At 46.2% G+C, this 13,748-nt stretch overlaps 1 protein-coding gene across 1 annotated transcript; it reads right to left on the bottom strand.

Moving 5' to 3' along the window:
• Window positions 1–7,643: 7,643 nt before the first annotated feature.
• On the bottom strand, window positions 7,644–10,017 carry LOC117129845. Its single transcript, XM_033283075.1, has 2 exons — window positions 8,361–10,017; window positions 7,644–7,899 (listed from the first exon to the last, which is right to left on the bottom strand). Exon 1 carries the CDS (start codon window positions 9,974–9,976, stop codon window positions 8,849–8,851), a length of 1,128 nt encoding a protein of 375 aa, XP_033138966.1. The 5' UTR covers window positions 9,977–10,017; the 3' UTR covers window positions 7,644–7,899; window positions 8,361–8,848.
• Window positions 10,018–13,748: the final 3,731 nt, after the last annotated feature.

Here is a 13,748-nt window from a genome sequence, read left to right as displayed (position 1 = left end):
GGGACTGGCCGTGTGTGGCTTTGAATCCCTGCCGCTCCGCGGCTTTCTTTTTATGGTATGATAATCGGATAACGCTTTTTATGAATTTGTGAATAGTGGGGAGGAAGGTGATGAGTTGTCGTCTCATATCCTTCTTCGATTGTGAAATGTTTTATTCGAGACCTGTTTCGAGAGTTCTTCCGCGAGATGTGAACTCTGCGGGGGTGCTGAAGGTATCGAACGTAAACATAGAGGCGTGGTTTAAGAATCTCCTATCTTTCGATATCATGCCTTTGAGATGTTAGAGACCAGTGCGCTGGGTTTAGGGCAAGACCTAGGTTTACTTTCGGTTTAAGGATTGTGCGGTGACTAACCGGCTATCGTTTTTCCTGTCGCGATTTCTTCCTGATTCGTATCGATGTAAAGTCCGCGAAAAGTTCTCGGCTTATATGACTTGTTTGATACGAATCGAGCATCTCTCCGGAGACCGGAAGTGCTAGACCAAAATTTCGGATTTCTTTTATAGCGCTATTATCCTTGTGTCGGATGTAAGAGAGTCATCTCCGTGAGATGTCTATGTCTGTTTAGGACGTTTGTGAGTTCGATGTGATCAGCATCGGACTTGGTGGCGTGTGCCGTTGTTTTGATTATTTTGCGCAAAATAAATGTTAATGTGTGCATGTATGTGTCTTTTTGCGGAGATTTCGTTTGCTCGGAAGAAACCAACTTTGAGGCATTTTTTGCGACGTCTCGCGATGCTAAAGGTTGATGCTCCCAAGCGGCCGACTGATTTCCACGCGGGTGAGGATGTTTTGATAAGTCGAAAACACCAAATGTGTGGTAAGAAATTTTTCGATTTTTTGGGAGTATACGAGTATACGTACCCACTCCCCCCCCATTTTTTAATGAGGGGGGACAGCTGAATTTGCCTTTCGGCAAACTGCCTACGTACTCCTTGCGGAGATCAAGCCGTCTCGTAGTGCAGTGATTGCGAGTTGGTTTGTTTAGTGATAGTATTTTTTGAGATGCATCGCATTCCAGGTTCTAGGGATTTTTATGCCCTGCATGTTGGCTATTTCGTAAGAACCTGGTCGGACGACTTTTTTGATTTTATAGGGACCTTCCCAGTTTGCTCCGAGTTTTCCCGCGTTTCCTTCAGCGGTGTTTTGGAAGACTTTGCGAAGGACCAGATCTCCCTGATTGAACCTACGATTCCGTACGTTGGAATTATAGTATCTCGCAGCGGCGTGCTGGTAGTTTTGAATTCGGATGAGCGCTCGATCCCGGCGTTCGTTAATGAGGTCGAGGTCGTCCAAGAGCATAGCATTGTTGAGTTCCTCTCGTTCAGGTAAGAACCTTCTTCGAACACCGGGAAATTCTACTTCTGCGGGAATCATGCACTCCGTGCCGTATACCAGGGCGAAGGGAGTTTCTCCCGTTGCTCGCCTTGGGGTGGTACGGTGAGACCAGAGGACTCCCTCGAGTTCGTCGGCCCATCTACCTTTTTTGGCCTCCAAGCGTTTCTTCAGTCCGTCGAGAATGGTCTTGTTGATTGTTTCAGCCTGTCCGTTGCACTGCGGATATCTGGGAGTTGACTTGTTGAGTCGTATCTTCCACTTTTCGCAGAATGCCTCGAATCGGGTGGAAATGAATTGAGACCCGTTATCGGTTACGATTTCGTAAGGAACTCCATGCCTACAGATGATGTTTCTCCATACGAAATTCTCGACTTGGACGTCTTTTATACTTGCGTACGAGTCCGCCTCTACCCATTTTGAGAAAAAATCGGTAAGGACTAGAAGGAAGCGCTTTTGCTTTGAATTATGCAGAGGTCCGACAATATCCATGGCCCAGCGCATAAAGGGATAAGGCGATGTGATGGAGGAAAGAACTTCGGCCGGTTGTCGGATAGTTGGCGCATGCCGTTGGCATTTTTCGCATTTTCGTGCGAATTTCTCGCAATCTCCGATCATTGTTGGCCAATAGTATCCGTGGCGTTTGATTTTCACGGCTAGTGATCTTCCGCCGGAATGGTTGCCGCATGAGCCGGAATGTATTTCCTCCATTACTTTCCTCGCCTTTTCTCCTTCCAGGCACGTCAGGAGTGGTCCGGAGAATCTCCATTTGTAGATTTCGCCGTCCACTGTCACGTAGCGTGCGGCCTGTGTTCGGATCTTGCGAGCTGCCCATTTTTCGGCGGGCAGTTGCCCGTCGATAATGTAGTCTCGAATCGCCTGAAGCCATGGGGTATCACAGCCGTAATCAGATTGCTCTGATGGTGGTGGTACCGTAATTTCTTCTTCCTCGTCGTCTTGACCCTCTATGAGATTGACAACGACTGGTGGTCCGATACTCGGATGTTCGATGAATTCGACCGGAATTACCCTTTTGAGTCCTGGATCGGAACTTGATGCTAAGGCCGCGAGGGCGTCCGCCTGGACATTCTCGGAACGGGGGATCCGGGTAAGGGCGAAGCAGTCGAAGTCTTGAGCTAGACCCTGGACCAGTTTGAGGTACGCGTCCATCCGTTCGTCTCTGGCTTCATACTCTCCGCTGAATTGACTGGCCACTAACTGGGAGTCGCAGTAGGCGTGGAGATTGCGTATTTTTAAGCCATGAGCCAAACGTAGACCTGCGATTAACGCTTCGTATTCGGCCTCGTTGTTTGAGGCATGGAATTCCAGCCTGAACGATTGTTCCAAGATCTCGCTCGTTGGAGATGTGAGACGGATCCCGATACCCGATCCTTGCTTGGATGAGGATCCGTCGACGTGGAGGAGCCAGGTGGAATTTGGTTCCTCATTGGTTATTGCTCCCGTTGGAAGTTCGACCAGGAAGTCTGCGAGCACTTGTGATTTTGCGCTCGTCCTTGGTCGGTATTCGATGTCATACTCGCTCAACTCGACCGCCCACTTAGCCAATCGTCCTGATTGACTTGGGCTATGCAAAATTGTCCGTAAGGGAAAAGTCGTGAGGATGACAATCGTGTGGGATTGGAAATATGGTCTTAGTTTTCGGGCCGATGTTACGACCGCGCATGCCAATTTTTCCATCAACGGATATCTAGATTCGGCATCCAGCAAGGTTTTGCTTATGTAGAAAATAGGTTTCTGCTCTCCGCGTTCTTCCCTGATCAGGACTCCGCTTACGGCCGTTGCCGACACCGCGATGTACAAGAATAAAGGCTCCCCTTCCACGGGTTTTGCGAGGACTGGAGGAGTAGCTAAATAACGCTTCAGCTGTTGGAAGGCGTTTTCGCACTCTTCCGACCATTCGAATTTTTTATTTCCTCGCAGGACGTCGTAGAAGGGCAGGCATTTATCTGTTGATCGTGAAATAAATCGGTTAAGTGCTGCGATTCTGCCGGTCAGTCTTTGGACCTCCCGCTTGTTCTTTGGTGAAGCCATCTCGATTAGTGCGTTGATCTGTTTTGGATTTGCTTCGATGCCGCGGTTGGTGACCAAGTAGCCGAGGAATTCTCCTGATGCCACGGCGAATCTACATTTTGTCGGGTTGAGCTTCATGTTGTGGGAGTTTAGTTGTGCAAAGCATCCTTCGAGATGTGACACGTGATCTCTTGCTTTGAGGGATTTGACGAGCATGTCGTCGATATAAACTTCCATCGTTTTTCCGAGTTGTTTGGAGAACATTCGGTTCACGAGTCGTTGGTAAGTTGTTCCAGCTTTCATGAGGCCGAAGGGCATTACCTTATAGCAATAAGTTCCGCGATCGGTAATGAATGCAGTCTTCTCACGATCGTCGGGATTCATCTCAATTTGATTATAACCTGAGAAGGCATCCATGAAGGATAAGAGTTTGTTGCCCGCTGTTGCTTCTACCAATCGATCGATATGTGGTAGAGGGAAGCTATCCTTTGGACATGCCTTGTTTAGGTCGGTAAAATCTACGCAAACTCGCCACTTCCCGTTTTTCTTTTTGACTACTACGGGGTTGGCGAGCCAGTCCGGGTATCTTACTTCCGTTATCGACCCAACTTTAAGCAATTTTCGACCTCATCGTTTACTGCGGCAGCACGTTCGGGTCCCAGCTTCCGTCTTTTCTGTTTGACGGGTTTGAACGTTGGGCCGATATTCAGCTCGTGACATGTTAATGTCGATTCCTGGTATATCTTCCGCAGCCCATGCGAAAGTATTAAGGTTCTTTTTAAGACAGGTCATGAGTTCTGTCCTTAAAGGCTCGTGGAGATTGGCTTCAACCTCGACGCAGCGTTCCGGGAAGGCTTCGTCGAGACAGATCGTTACCACGGGTTCACATGTTGGCTCGCGTTTTTCATCTAGAGCTGCGATGATACGAGATTGCCAGAAGAATTCCGCTGAATCCTGACTTCGCGTATCTTTGCTGGAGGTCTTTTTCTCCGCTTTCTTAGGAGTAATTTCCAGGATCGGTCTCTTTCGTTTTAGTTCCGCGGCGAAACAAACCTGCGAAACTCTTGGATTTCCCCAGATTACCTCGACTCCGTTAGGGGCCGGGAACTTGAGACAAAGATGGTAGGTTGATGAGATTGCGCGCATGGTGTTCAGCCATGGCGTCCCCATGATAACGTTGTAAGATGCGGGGCGGTCAACGACTAGAAACTCTGTGATGTTCATCACGGTTCCGGCTTTGACAGCGAGTCTAATCGATCCATAGGCCATGGTCGTTTCCCCCGAAAGTCCTAGCAGTGGGCTTGGGTATTTCGCGATCTCGGATTGACTGATCCCCATCTTTTCAAGAGTGTCTTTGAAGATGATATCGGCCGAGCTTCCGGTATCGATTAGTACTCTAGCGACGTCGATATCTCGAATCGTCAACTCGATAACAAGTAGATCGTTTCGAGGTTTGGCTCGATTGATCGTTTCTCCCCCCTTGAATGAGATGACGTTCGCGCACGTCGAATCTCGCATATCATTCCTGATCGTTGAGTGACTTTTGCGGGTTAGATTGATCCGTAAGTCCCCCTCCTTCTAGCGCCAAACTGTGGGAACCGAAATTCACACTGTCGATTTCCGTTTAAATAAGGAAACTAAGAAAACCCTAGTTTCCCAGAGGACCCGGATATCTGTTAATTACCACACGTCAAGCAATCAGAACACGAGAATAACAACGATAAAAATAAGAAATCGAAAAGAGAGCAAAGTAGATCTTATTCCGAATCTGCGTATGAGCGTTACAACAAGGTATAAGCCTGGGCTCGAGAGCTGTCGGCGAGATTCCTAGTTCTAGCAACCCTAAGACGGCTAAACCTAATTGAGTCGCAGCTCGAAATAACAAAAACGGAAAATTGCCTAAATTGCTCTAAGTGCTAAGTTTTCTCTGAAAAAGTTCTCCCCTCTGCTCCTCGCCTAGGACTCCTTATATACTAGCTCCAAGGTCGGTTTACGCTTTTACTCTTCTGCCCTTAAGCCGTCATAGCATAAAAATGGAGATATTCCATTTTTCCGGATCTTCATAATTATCTTCAAAACTTCTGTATTTATCCGCGGAAACTTGATATTTATCCTTCCTTGTGGGCCAAGCGTAAACCATGCTGTGGTTTACGGGCTTTTGGTTAGGAAAATCGTAGGATGGGCTTCGAATCGTGTTTTAGGTCCCTTTGGGCCGTCTTCCGACTCGACACGTTTACTACGAGTTTTCCGCGGTTTCTAATCCGCGAAGTTTGATCGATGAATTAGAATAGCGGGAAACATGGACTGAGCTTGCTACGGTCTTTGGGAGATAGCATTCGAAGGTTTGACGAGAATGCATGGACTGGTGTCGTATCGATGTTCAGAAAGGTTCAATCGCTACGTAGCGACCGAGCGGGACGATCGCTCGGTCGCTACGTAGCGACCGAGCTTGGCTGAGCTTGGTCGCTACGTAGCAACCGAGCGGGACGATCGCTCGGTCGCTACGTAGCGACCGAGCTTTGGCTCGAGCTCGGTCGCTACGTAGCGACCGAGCGGGACGATCGCTCGGTCACTACGTAGCGACCGAGCTTGGCTGAGCTCGGTCGCTACGTAGCGACCGAGCGGGACGATCGCTCGGTCGCTACGTAGCGACCTGTTTCGAGATTTTCGTCGGACATCTCGATTCTTTCTTCCGTAAAGCTTTTTCGTAAGAAAGAGTCTATTTCAAAAAATACTCTTCGGAGAAATTCTTATTTTCCTCCTCGGACGTTTTGAATGTAAAATTTGTCGTAACCGTTTTTGACCCCAACAGCAGGCACGCCAGGGCTTCCTCCTACACCCTGAAACACAAAGAAACACAGAGAAAAGACAGAGAGTTGGTCGGATTCCCAATCCAAGACCCATGGTGATGTAAAGGTCATAAAGAGGCAGTTTTGGGAGAGATCAAGGGGGGGAAGTTATGAACGACTTTCTGGTGGTTTTGATCCGTGATGTAATCACCCAAAGCATCCTACAGGGCCTGAGAACACACGAAAATGGTGAGGAAAGAAGGTAGATGACCGGAATTCATTCCCAAAGGCCAAGACAGCCTTAAGGAGAGAGGTGTGTGGGATGGCAGTTTCATGGAAGTGCAAGGGGAGTTATGAACGACCCTGTGGTAGGTTTTCACCACGGATGAACACATCCTACGATTCCCCCGTATCTTGGGAACACACGCAAATACCCAAGAGAGAAGGGAGAAGGCCGGACTTCCCTCACAATGGCATGAATAGCCTTGAAGGTGGATGCAGTGTAGAAACTGGTTTCATGGAAGTTCCATGGAAGGGATCAGGGGTGCGACCCATGAATGGATCTTATAAATACAGGAGGTATGTGATAAGGATTGATAGAGGCGTGCACTGGAGGAGCATGGCCGAACATAATAAGGAAAGGCACTTGATCTAATCAGATCATGTATAAGGTAACTGATTTTATAATTACTTTCAAGGTTATGTTTCTTTCTTTTGTGGTGCGGTTAAGGCCAAGTATGGAACGCCCCTTGAAGACCATATGTTGTGATGTAAACTAAGGATCCAGGACCCTGAGATAAGGGGCGGATCTTAGTTGATCTAACTCATCCATGTGGGATGGAAGTTAGAGGCCACACATTGGATAGTGATCCATGTTGGATCATGGTGTGTGTGTTAGTTCTGATCATGGTGTGAATCAATGATCCGAATCATGGAGGAGACACATGGGGATCCTAGTACATGAGGAACCATGTGGGGTGCAAGGTTCAATTCATTTGGAACCAGCAGCAAGCCGTGGAGGCGAGTAAGGCCAGTACTAAGTGGCATGGACCACAAGTATGGGGCCGGTTTGTTTATCTAAAGAAGGCCGTGTGTAATCTGATCTTTGGCAAGGATGGATAACCTGATCCATAGGTGATGGATCAAGCTGTCTGATCTGATTGATCAAAGGATGCACCAGTGGTACTGTCCAGAAATGTATAGCAATGACCTAACTCAGGATTCGTGTGTCCGAATGCGATTCCGTCTCGACTCTTCTTCATCAAATGGAAAACAGGAAGGTGAAGACAAAATCCAGTACAGTGAAATCGATCATCTGGCCATGGTTCCAGCCAAAGCTCCGATCCGGATGCATGTGGGACAGTCCAATACAGTGTCCGGTCAGTCTGGTCAGTATGGTGAAAAACATGAACCTCAGTTGAAATCTTCAGAACGTTCTGATCTCCATGCTGGTTCGGCTCCATGTACTGATCCGTGGACCGCAGTCTATCATTCCCTCCTTCTTCAAAAGGATTTGTCCTCAAATCCAATGTACCTATATCAAAAAGAGATAAATCAGATACAAAGGAATTAAAATTCAAGGGAAATTCAGTAAATGAATAGAGTGGACAGAAACTTCCTTGGAGTTTTGAAGTCATTTTTATCAAGGAATTCCAAGTACTTTGGCGTCCATTGGTGCTTGCTCTCCTTAGAAACTATCATGCTTATCATGTTTATTCAAAGCAACTAGAGAAACCACATCAAATCTGCCAAAGAAATAATCAAAAGGTTTCTCTATCTTTAGGACATCAAGATCAGGATCCAAGCCCTTAGGATAATCATCAAGCACGTGGGCAAGCATCAAACAAGTAAGCTGATCACCAAAAATTGGTTTATCAATTTTTAAATTAGGCCAAGCTGATAAACGGTCAGGAAAAGAAAGAGACAATGCCAAATTTGAAAAATTATCATCATGAACGAAATCAAAAGAATTCTTTGGCCTAAGAAATTTTAGTTCATGCTTTTTCCTACACCAAATCTCTTTCAAAGCACAGCTCAATGAAATCAATTCATGAAAAGGTTTGAGCAAAACGTTTTTCAACCAAGTAAGAATATGTTTTCTTTTTGAAATTCTCGGTTTCAAAATATTTTCATGAAGAGTAGAGGCAATCAACTCATGATCCTTAAAGTGCTTTTGGTTTAGACAGGAGAATGACTGAGGAAACACCTTTGGTTCATGGAGGATCGGTTTTGGCTCAGGCCGATTCTTTATGGGGCATGAATCTCCTTTAGAAATCTGGTACTCGCGGATAGATGGACTGAAGAACCTCCGGTTTGGAAAATTCATAGCTTCTCATCCGTGAAGATTTTCATGCGATTCCAAGCCTCAGTGAATCCTTGATGAGTTGGCTTTCTTTTAAAATTGGATTCAAGACAAAAGACCTTCGTACTGTTGCGATATCCTTCTTGGACTGAACCTCTGTCGCTGGCATCAAGGTAGCCGGTTTCAACAAAGCTTCTCCAAAACTCAGGCTGTTGGGCACGGTCAATGCTTTCAATTCTTAGAGGCTGAACCTGTCTTTCCTGTATACTCAAAATAAACACTAAAAGACCAGGATCAAATGTGCAAGATAAATATTTGTTCAAATCACAAATCAAGATATCTTTTCCAAGAACAAATTGCACATTTTTCAGCCTTTCAAGGTGCTTATCAAATTATATATTACATACAAGAATTTTATCAAGATATGCAACAACAATATTCATTTTCAAGATGGGCATATCCTTCCCAACATCTGAACACACAAGCTTAAGTTCAGTTTGAGAATCATTTATCAAAAGTTCAAGGCATTTCTCAAAGAATGTGTTGTAAACCAAAATTTCATCAGAACTCAAGACAACACCATTATCACGAAATGATCTCATAAAATGCCAAGTCTTATCAGTTTCAAAACTCAAGAGATCAGGCTGCAAAACAGAATCACAAAAATCAAGTTCACAAAAACCAGTTTCAGTTTCAAGTGAATTCTGTTCCTGCATTTTTTTAATTAAGAAATCGTCCAAGTCCAGAGAAGATGCAAACAAATCATCAGTGATCAGTCTATGCCTAGAAGAGTTCAGATCAAAGCTATTTTCTTTGAAAACAAACAAATCAAAAGATTTTGTAGCACAAAAATCAGTTTGTTTCAAATCAAGCTCAAGATACTTTTCAAAATGATCAAAAACTTTGATTTGTTCCAGGGACTGATCAAAGCTCAAAATAATTTCAGAACTGATGCCAAGGTCAGTTTGAAAACGTTGCTGATCAAAAAATTTATCAGGTTCAAAGATTTTAAAAGAATTAATCATGTTTCCAAAAACAGATTTTGAAAAACAATTTTCTTTTATCTTATCAAGACCAAAACGAATCACATCAAGAGAACTGATCTTATCAAACATGTCAGACAGAGAAATAACTAATTCAGATTTCTCACAGTGCTCTTGAAGATCAGGAAGCAAAGGGGCAGGAGACGAAGGAACAATAGTTGTGCCGGAATCAAAGCAAAGATGGCTCTCCATAAAGGTAGATATGATGCTTGTTGCTTCTTCATCAAAGACTGGATCAGGTTTGTCCTCCACATCAAAGATAGGTTCTGGGACTTCATCCAAAGATATCCAAGTGTCAAGACATGGGCACTGATGTGGAATATCCAGTGGCTCTTCCTCAAAAACCTGTTGAGACAAAACAAGGCTACTCGGATGCTCCGGTTGCAAAACAGTTAGTTCTACATTATTAACCTGTTCATTATCATTTATAAACTCAGATTCAAGATAAGGAAGATCACAACTTTCTTCACAAGACATCAAACTTTCAATTGGTTCTTCATCAGTTTCATCAAATATGGGTGAAGAATCTGAAAAATCTTTAAATTCTTCAAAACAATTTTCAGATTCACCTTGGGTTTTCTTACTGATGGAAAAGGATGGCTCAGCTACTGGGGCACGTGTGGATGTGCTCTTCTTTTGGCTCTTGCTGACGTCCTTGAGGGCTTTGTCCACACCCTTCACAAAGTTGTCACAAAATTGTTGGACATCAAACTGAAGCAATCGCCTTCTTGGATCAGATTCACCTTTGGATGTATTGACATGCTCATTGCTCCACCTGTTTGGTTTTTCCTGCACACTAACACACTCATCAAAATAATTAGAGGCTGATGGTCGTGAGGCTTTCTCCTTGGTATTTCTCCAGTGAAGACCAAACATCTTATTCCTGAAATAATTACTCAACACAAAGGTTAGATAAATCCTCACACACTCAAGTGTTTATCCTCACCCACTCAAGTGTTTCTCTCAGATTTAGGTGATCACACACAAGTTTCTACTCAATGTTCTAAGAGAACAAATCAAAGAATCTCAATGGGCAAATCCAAGCAAACAAGGGAATTTCTGAAGATAGAAAGATAAGAGATTTTTTTTTTTTTTGATTTTTGAAATCCGTTTTAACCACCTCAAAGGCTGGATTTCTCCTCAGCCAGCAGGCTTTCTCTTCCACCACCAATCCACAAAAGAAACTTTGAACTTATTCTATATTTTTTTTTCTTTTTTGAATCAAATCGTAAATCTTTTTTTTTATATGGATGGTAATGAGGGGCCCAGATTTAAGAAAGGTAGAAGAAGAAGTGTTTATAAGAAAATAGAAGATGGGAAAGATGAATGAAATAGACAATACCGGAAGAGTGGCTCTTATACCACTTGATAGAACCAAAATAAGGATGACTCTTTCGGTAAGGTTGATATGAACTCAGATCCGAGAGGATTGAGAACTGATGGATCGAGGGGTGACACTAAGGGTTGCGGAATAGCCCAAAGATACTACCAGACTTCGATCGTTCTCGGATGTGACGCACCGGTCCAACAAAAGAAGGATCAAAACTTGGAGATAACCTCACCAAGAAACTAAGAAGTGTTCTAAACAAAGAACAAAGAGAGTAAAAATTCAAAAGAATGAAAGCAAAAAGAATTTATCTTATTCAGATCTGATGGTTACATTATATAGAAGTTCTAGTCAAAGGACTTAAAGAAAATTGTGGGAAATCTAAACATAGAAAATGATAAAATTGACCAGATCTGGTCAAGGCACGAAATCACACTTTGACTGGTGAAAAACCCTTCAAATTCCGTCCAGGTTCATTGTGTCCTGAAGCATGTCCTACGGACTGGGCCAGTACACAAGCAGGACAGTCCAAAGTAGCCAGTTTTAAAGTGTCACGGCCTATCTTGAGTTCCACTCGTCCGAATCCAAATCTGTCTTGACCGTTGCTCTTAAAATGCCAATCAGTACGGGAAATACGAGCTCCAGTTTGGTGAATTCGATCGTCTGGACATGGGTATTGATGAAGCCTCAAACTGGTCGTACGGGCAGTACGTGCGGTACAGTACAGAATTGAGTTGCGATGGACTGGAGAAGAATTGGTACGTCCGTTTCGGATTCTGGCTCGATTGTTGGTCTTAGAATAACAAACAGTGCGGTAAAGCCAAGCTTCAGTTTGGTGAATTCCATCATCAGGCCCTTCCCGTGGACTGTTCGGGTGATTTTGGCCCACGTGGGCTGTCTGTTCAGTACACACAGGACGTCCGTGGGAGTCCGTCAGCACACACATGACGTCTGTGGCTGTCCGTGTGTGTCCTTCAACACACAGAGGACGTCTGTGGTTGTCCATCAGTACACATATAAGCACGTTGGTCCTTGGACTCAGCACGCTGACCCTTCCCTTGGACTGTTCGGGTGATTTTGGCCTACATGGGCTGTCTGTTCAGTACACACAGGACGTCCGTGGGTGTCCGCAAGCAAACACAGGACGTCCGTGGCTGTCCGTGTGTGTCCGTGTTTTCCCGTCAGCACACACAGGGCGTCTGTGGCTGCCCATCAGTACACATATCAGCACGTTGGTCTTTGGACTCAGAACGCTGGCCCTTCCCGTGGACTGTTTGGGTGATTTTGGCCCACGTGGGCTGTCTGTTCAGTACACACAGGACGTCCGTGGGTGTCCGCCAACACACACAGGACGTCCGTGGCTGTCCGTGGCTGTCCGTCAGCACACACATGACGTCTGTGGCTGTCTGTGTGTGTCTGTATGTGTCCTTCAGCACACAGAGGACGTCCGTGGCTGTCCATCAGTACACATATCAGCACGTTGGTCCTTGGACTCGGCATGATGACCCTTCTTGTGGACTGTTCCGGTTATTTTGGCCTACGTGGGCTGTCTGTTCAGTACACACAGGACGTCCGTGGGTGTCCGCCAGCACACACAGGACATCTGTGGCAGTCCGTGTGTATCAGTGTGTTTCCGTCAGCACACACAGGACGTCTGTGGCTGTCCATCAGTACACATATCAGCTCGTTGGTCTTTGGACTCAGCACGCTGGCCCTTCCCGTGGACTGTTTGGCTGATTTTGGCCCACGTGGGCTGTCTGTTCAGTACACAAAGGACGTCTGTGGGTGTCCACCAGCACACACAAGACGTCCGTGGCAGTCCATCAGTACACATATCAGCACGTTGGTCCTTGGACTCAGCACGCTGGCCCATCCCGGGGACTGTTTGGGTGATTTTAGCCCACGTGGGCTGTTTGTTCAGTACACACAGAACGTCCCTGGGTGTCCGCCAGCACACACAGTACGTCCGTGGCTGTTCGTGGCTGTCCGTTAGCACACATAGGACGTCCGTGGCTGTCCGTGTGGGTCTGTGTGTGTCCGTGTGTGTCCGTCAACACACACAGGACGTCCGTGGCTGTCCATCAGTACACATATCAGCACGCTGGTCCTTGGACTCAGCACGCTGGCCTTTCCCGTGGACTGTTCAGGTGATTTTGGCCCATGTGGGCTGTCTGTTCAGTACACACAGGACGTCTGTGGCTGTCCATCAGCACACACAAGACATCCATGGTTGTCCGTGTGTGTCAGTGTGTGTCTGTGTGTCTCCGTCAGCACACACAGGACGTCTATGGCTGTCCATCAGTAAACATATCAGCACGCTGGTCCTTGGACTCTGCACGCTGGCCCTTCCCGTGGACTGTTCGGGTGATTTTGGCCCACGTGGGCTGTCTGTTCAGTACACACAGGACATCCGTGGGTGTCGTCCGTCAGCACACACAGGACGTCCGTGTGTGTCCGTCAGCACACACAGGTCGTCCGTGCCTGTCTGTGTGTGTCCGTCAGCACACACATGACGTCTGTGGCTGTCCATCAGTACACATATCAGCACGTTGGTCCTTGGACTCAGCACGCTGACCCTTCCCGTGGACTGTTCGGGTGATTTTGGCCCATGTGGGCTGTCTGTTCAGTACACACAGGACGTCCATGGCTGTCCGTCAACACACACGGGACCTTCGTGTGTGTCTGTCAGCACACATAGGACGTCTGTGGCTGTCCGTGTGTGTCCTTGTGTCTCCGTCAGCACACACAGGACGTCCGTGGCTGTCCATCAGTACACATATCAGCACGTTGGTCCTCGAACTCAGCAAGCTGGCCCATCCAGTGGACTGTTTGGATGATTTTGGCCCACGTGGGCTGTTTATTCACCGGACGTCCGTGGCTGTCCGCCAGCACACATAGGACGTCTGTGGCTGTCTGTCAGCA

Source organism: Brassica rapa, unplaced genomic scaffold (assembly GCF_000309985.2).
Source record: "Brassica rapa cultivar Chiifu-401-42 unplaced genomic scaffold, CAAS_Brap_v3.01 Scaffold0202, whole genome shotgun sequence".
NCBI classification, from domain to species: Eukaryota; Viridiplantae; Streptophyta; class Magnoliopsida; order Brassicales; family Brassicaceae; genus Brassica; species Brassica rapa.
The sequence above is the reverse complement of the archived record's forward strand: the minus strand, read 5'-3'. Positions and strand labels throughout refer to the sequence as shown.

Bases quoted from the DNA above. Each gene is read 5' to 3' on its own strand.
- LOC117129845 (XM_033283075.1), bottom strand. From the start codon at position 9,976: ATGTCTTGTGAAGAAAGTTGTGATCTTCCTTATCTTGAATCTGAGTTT.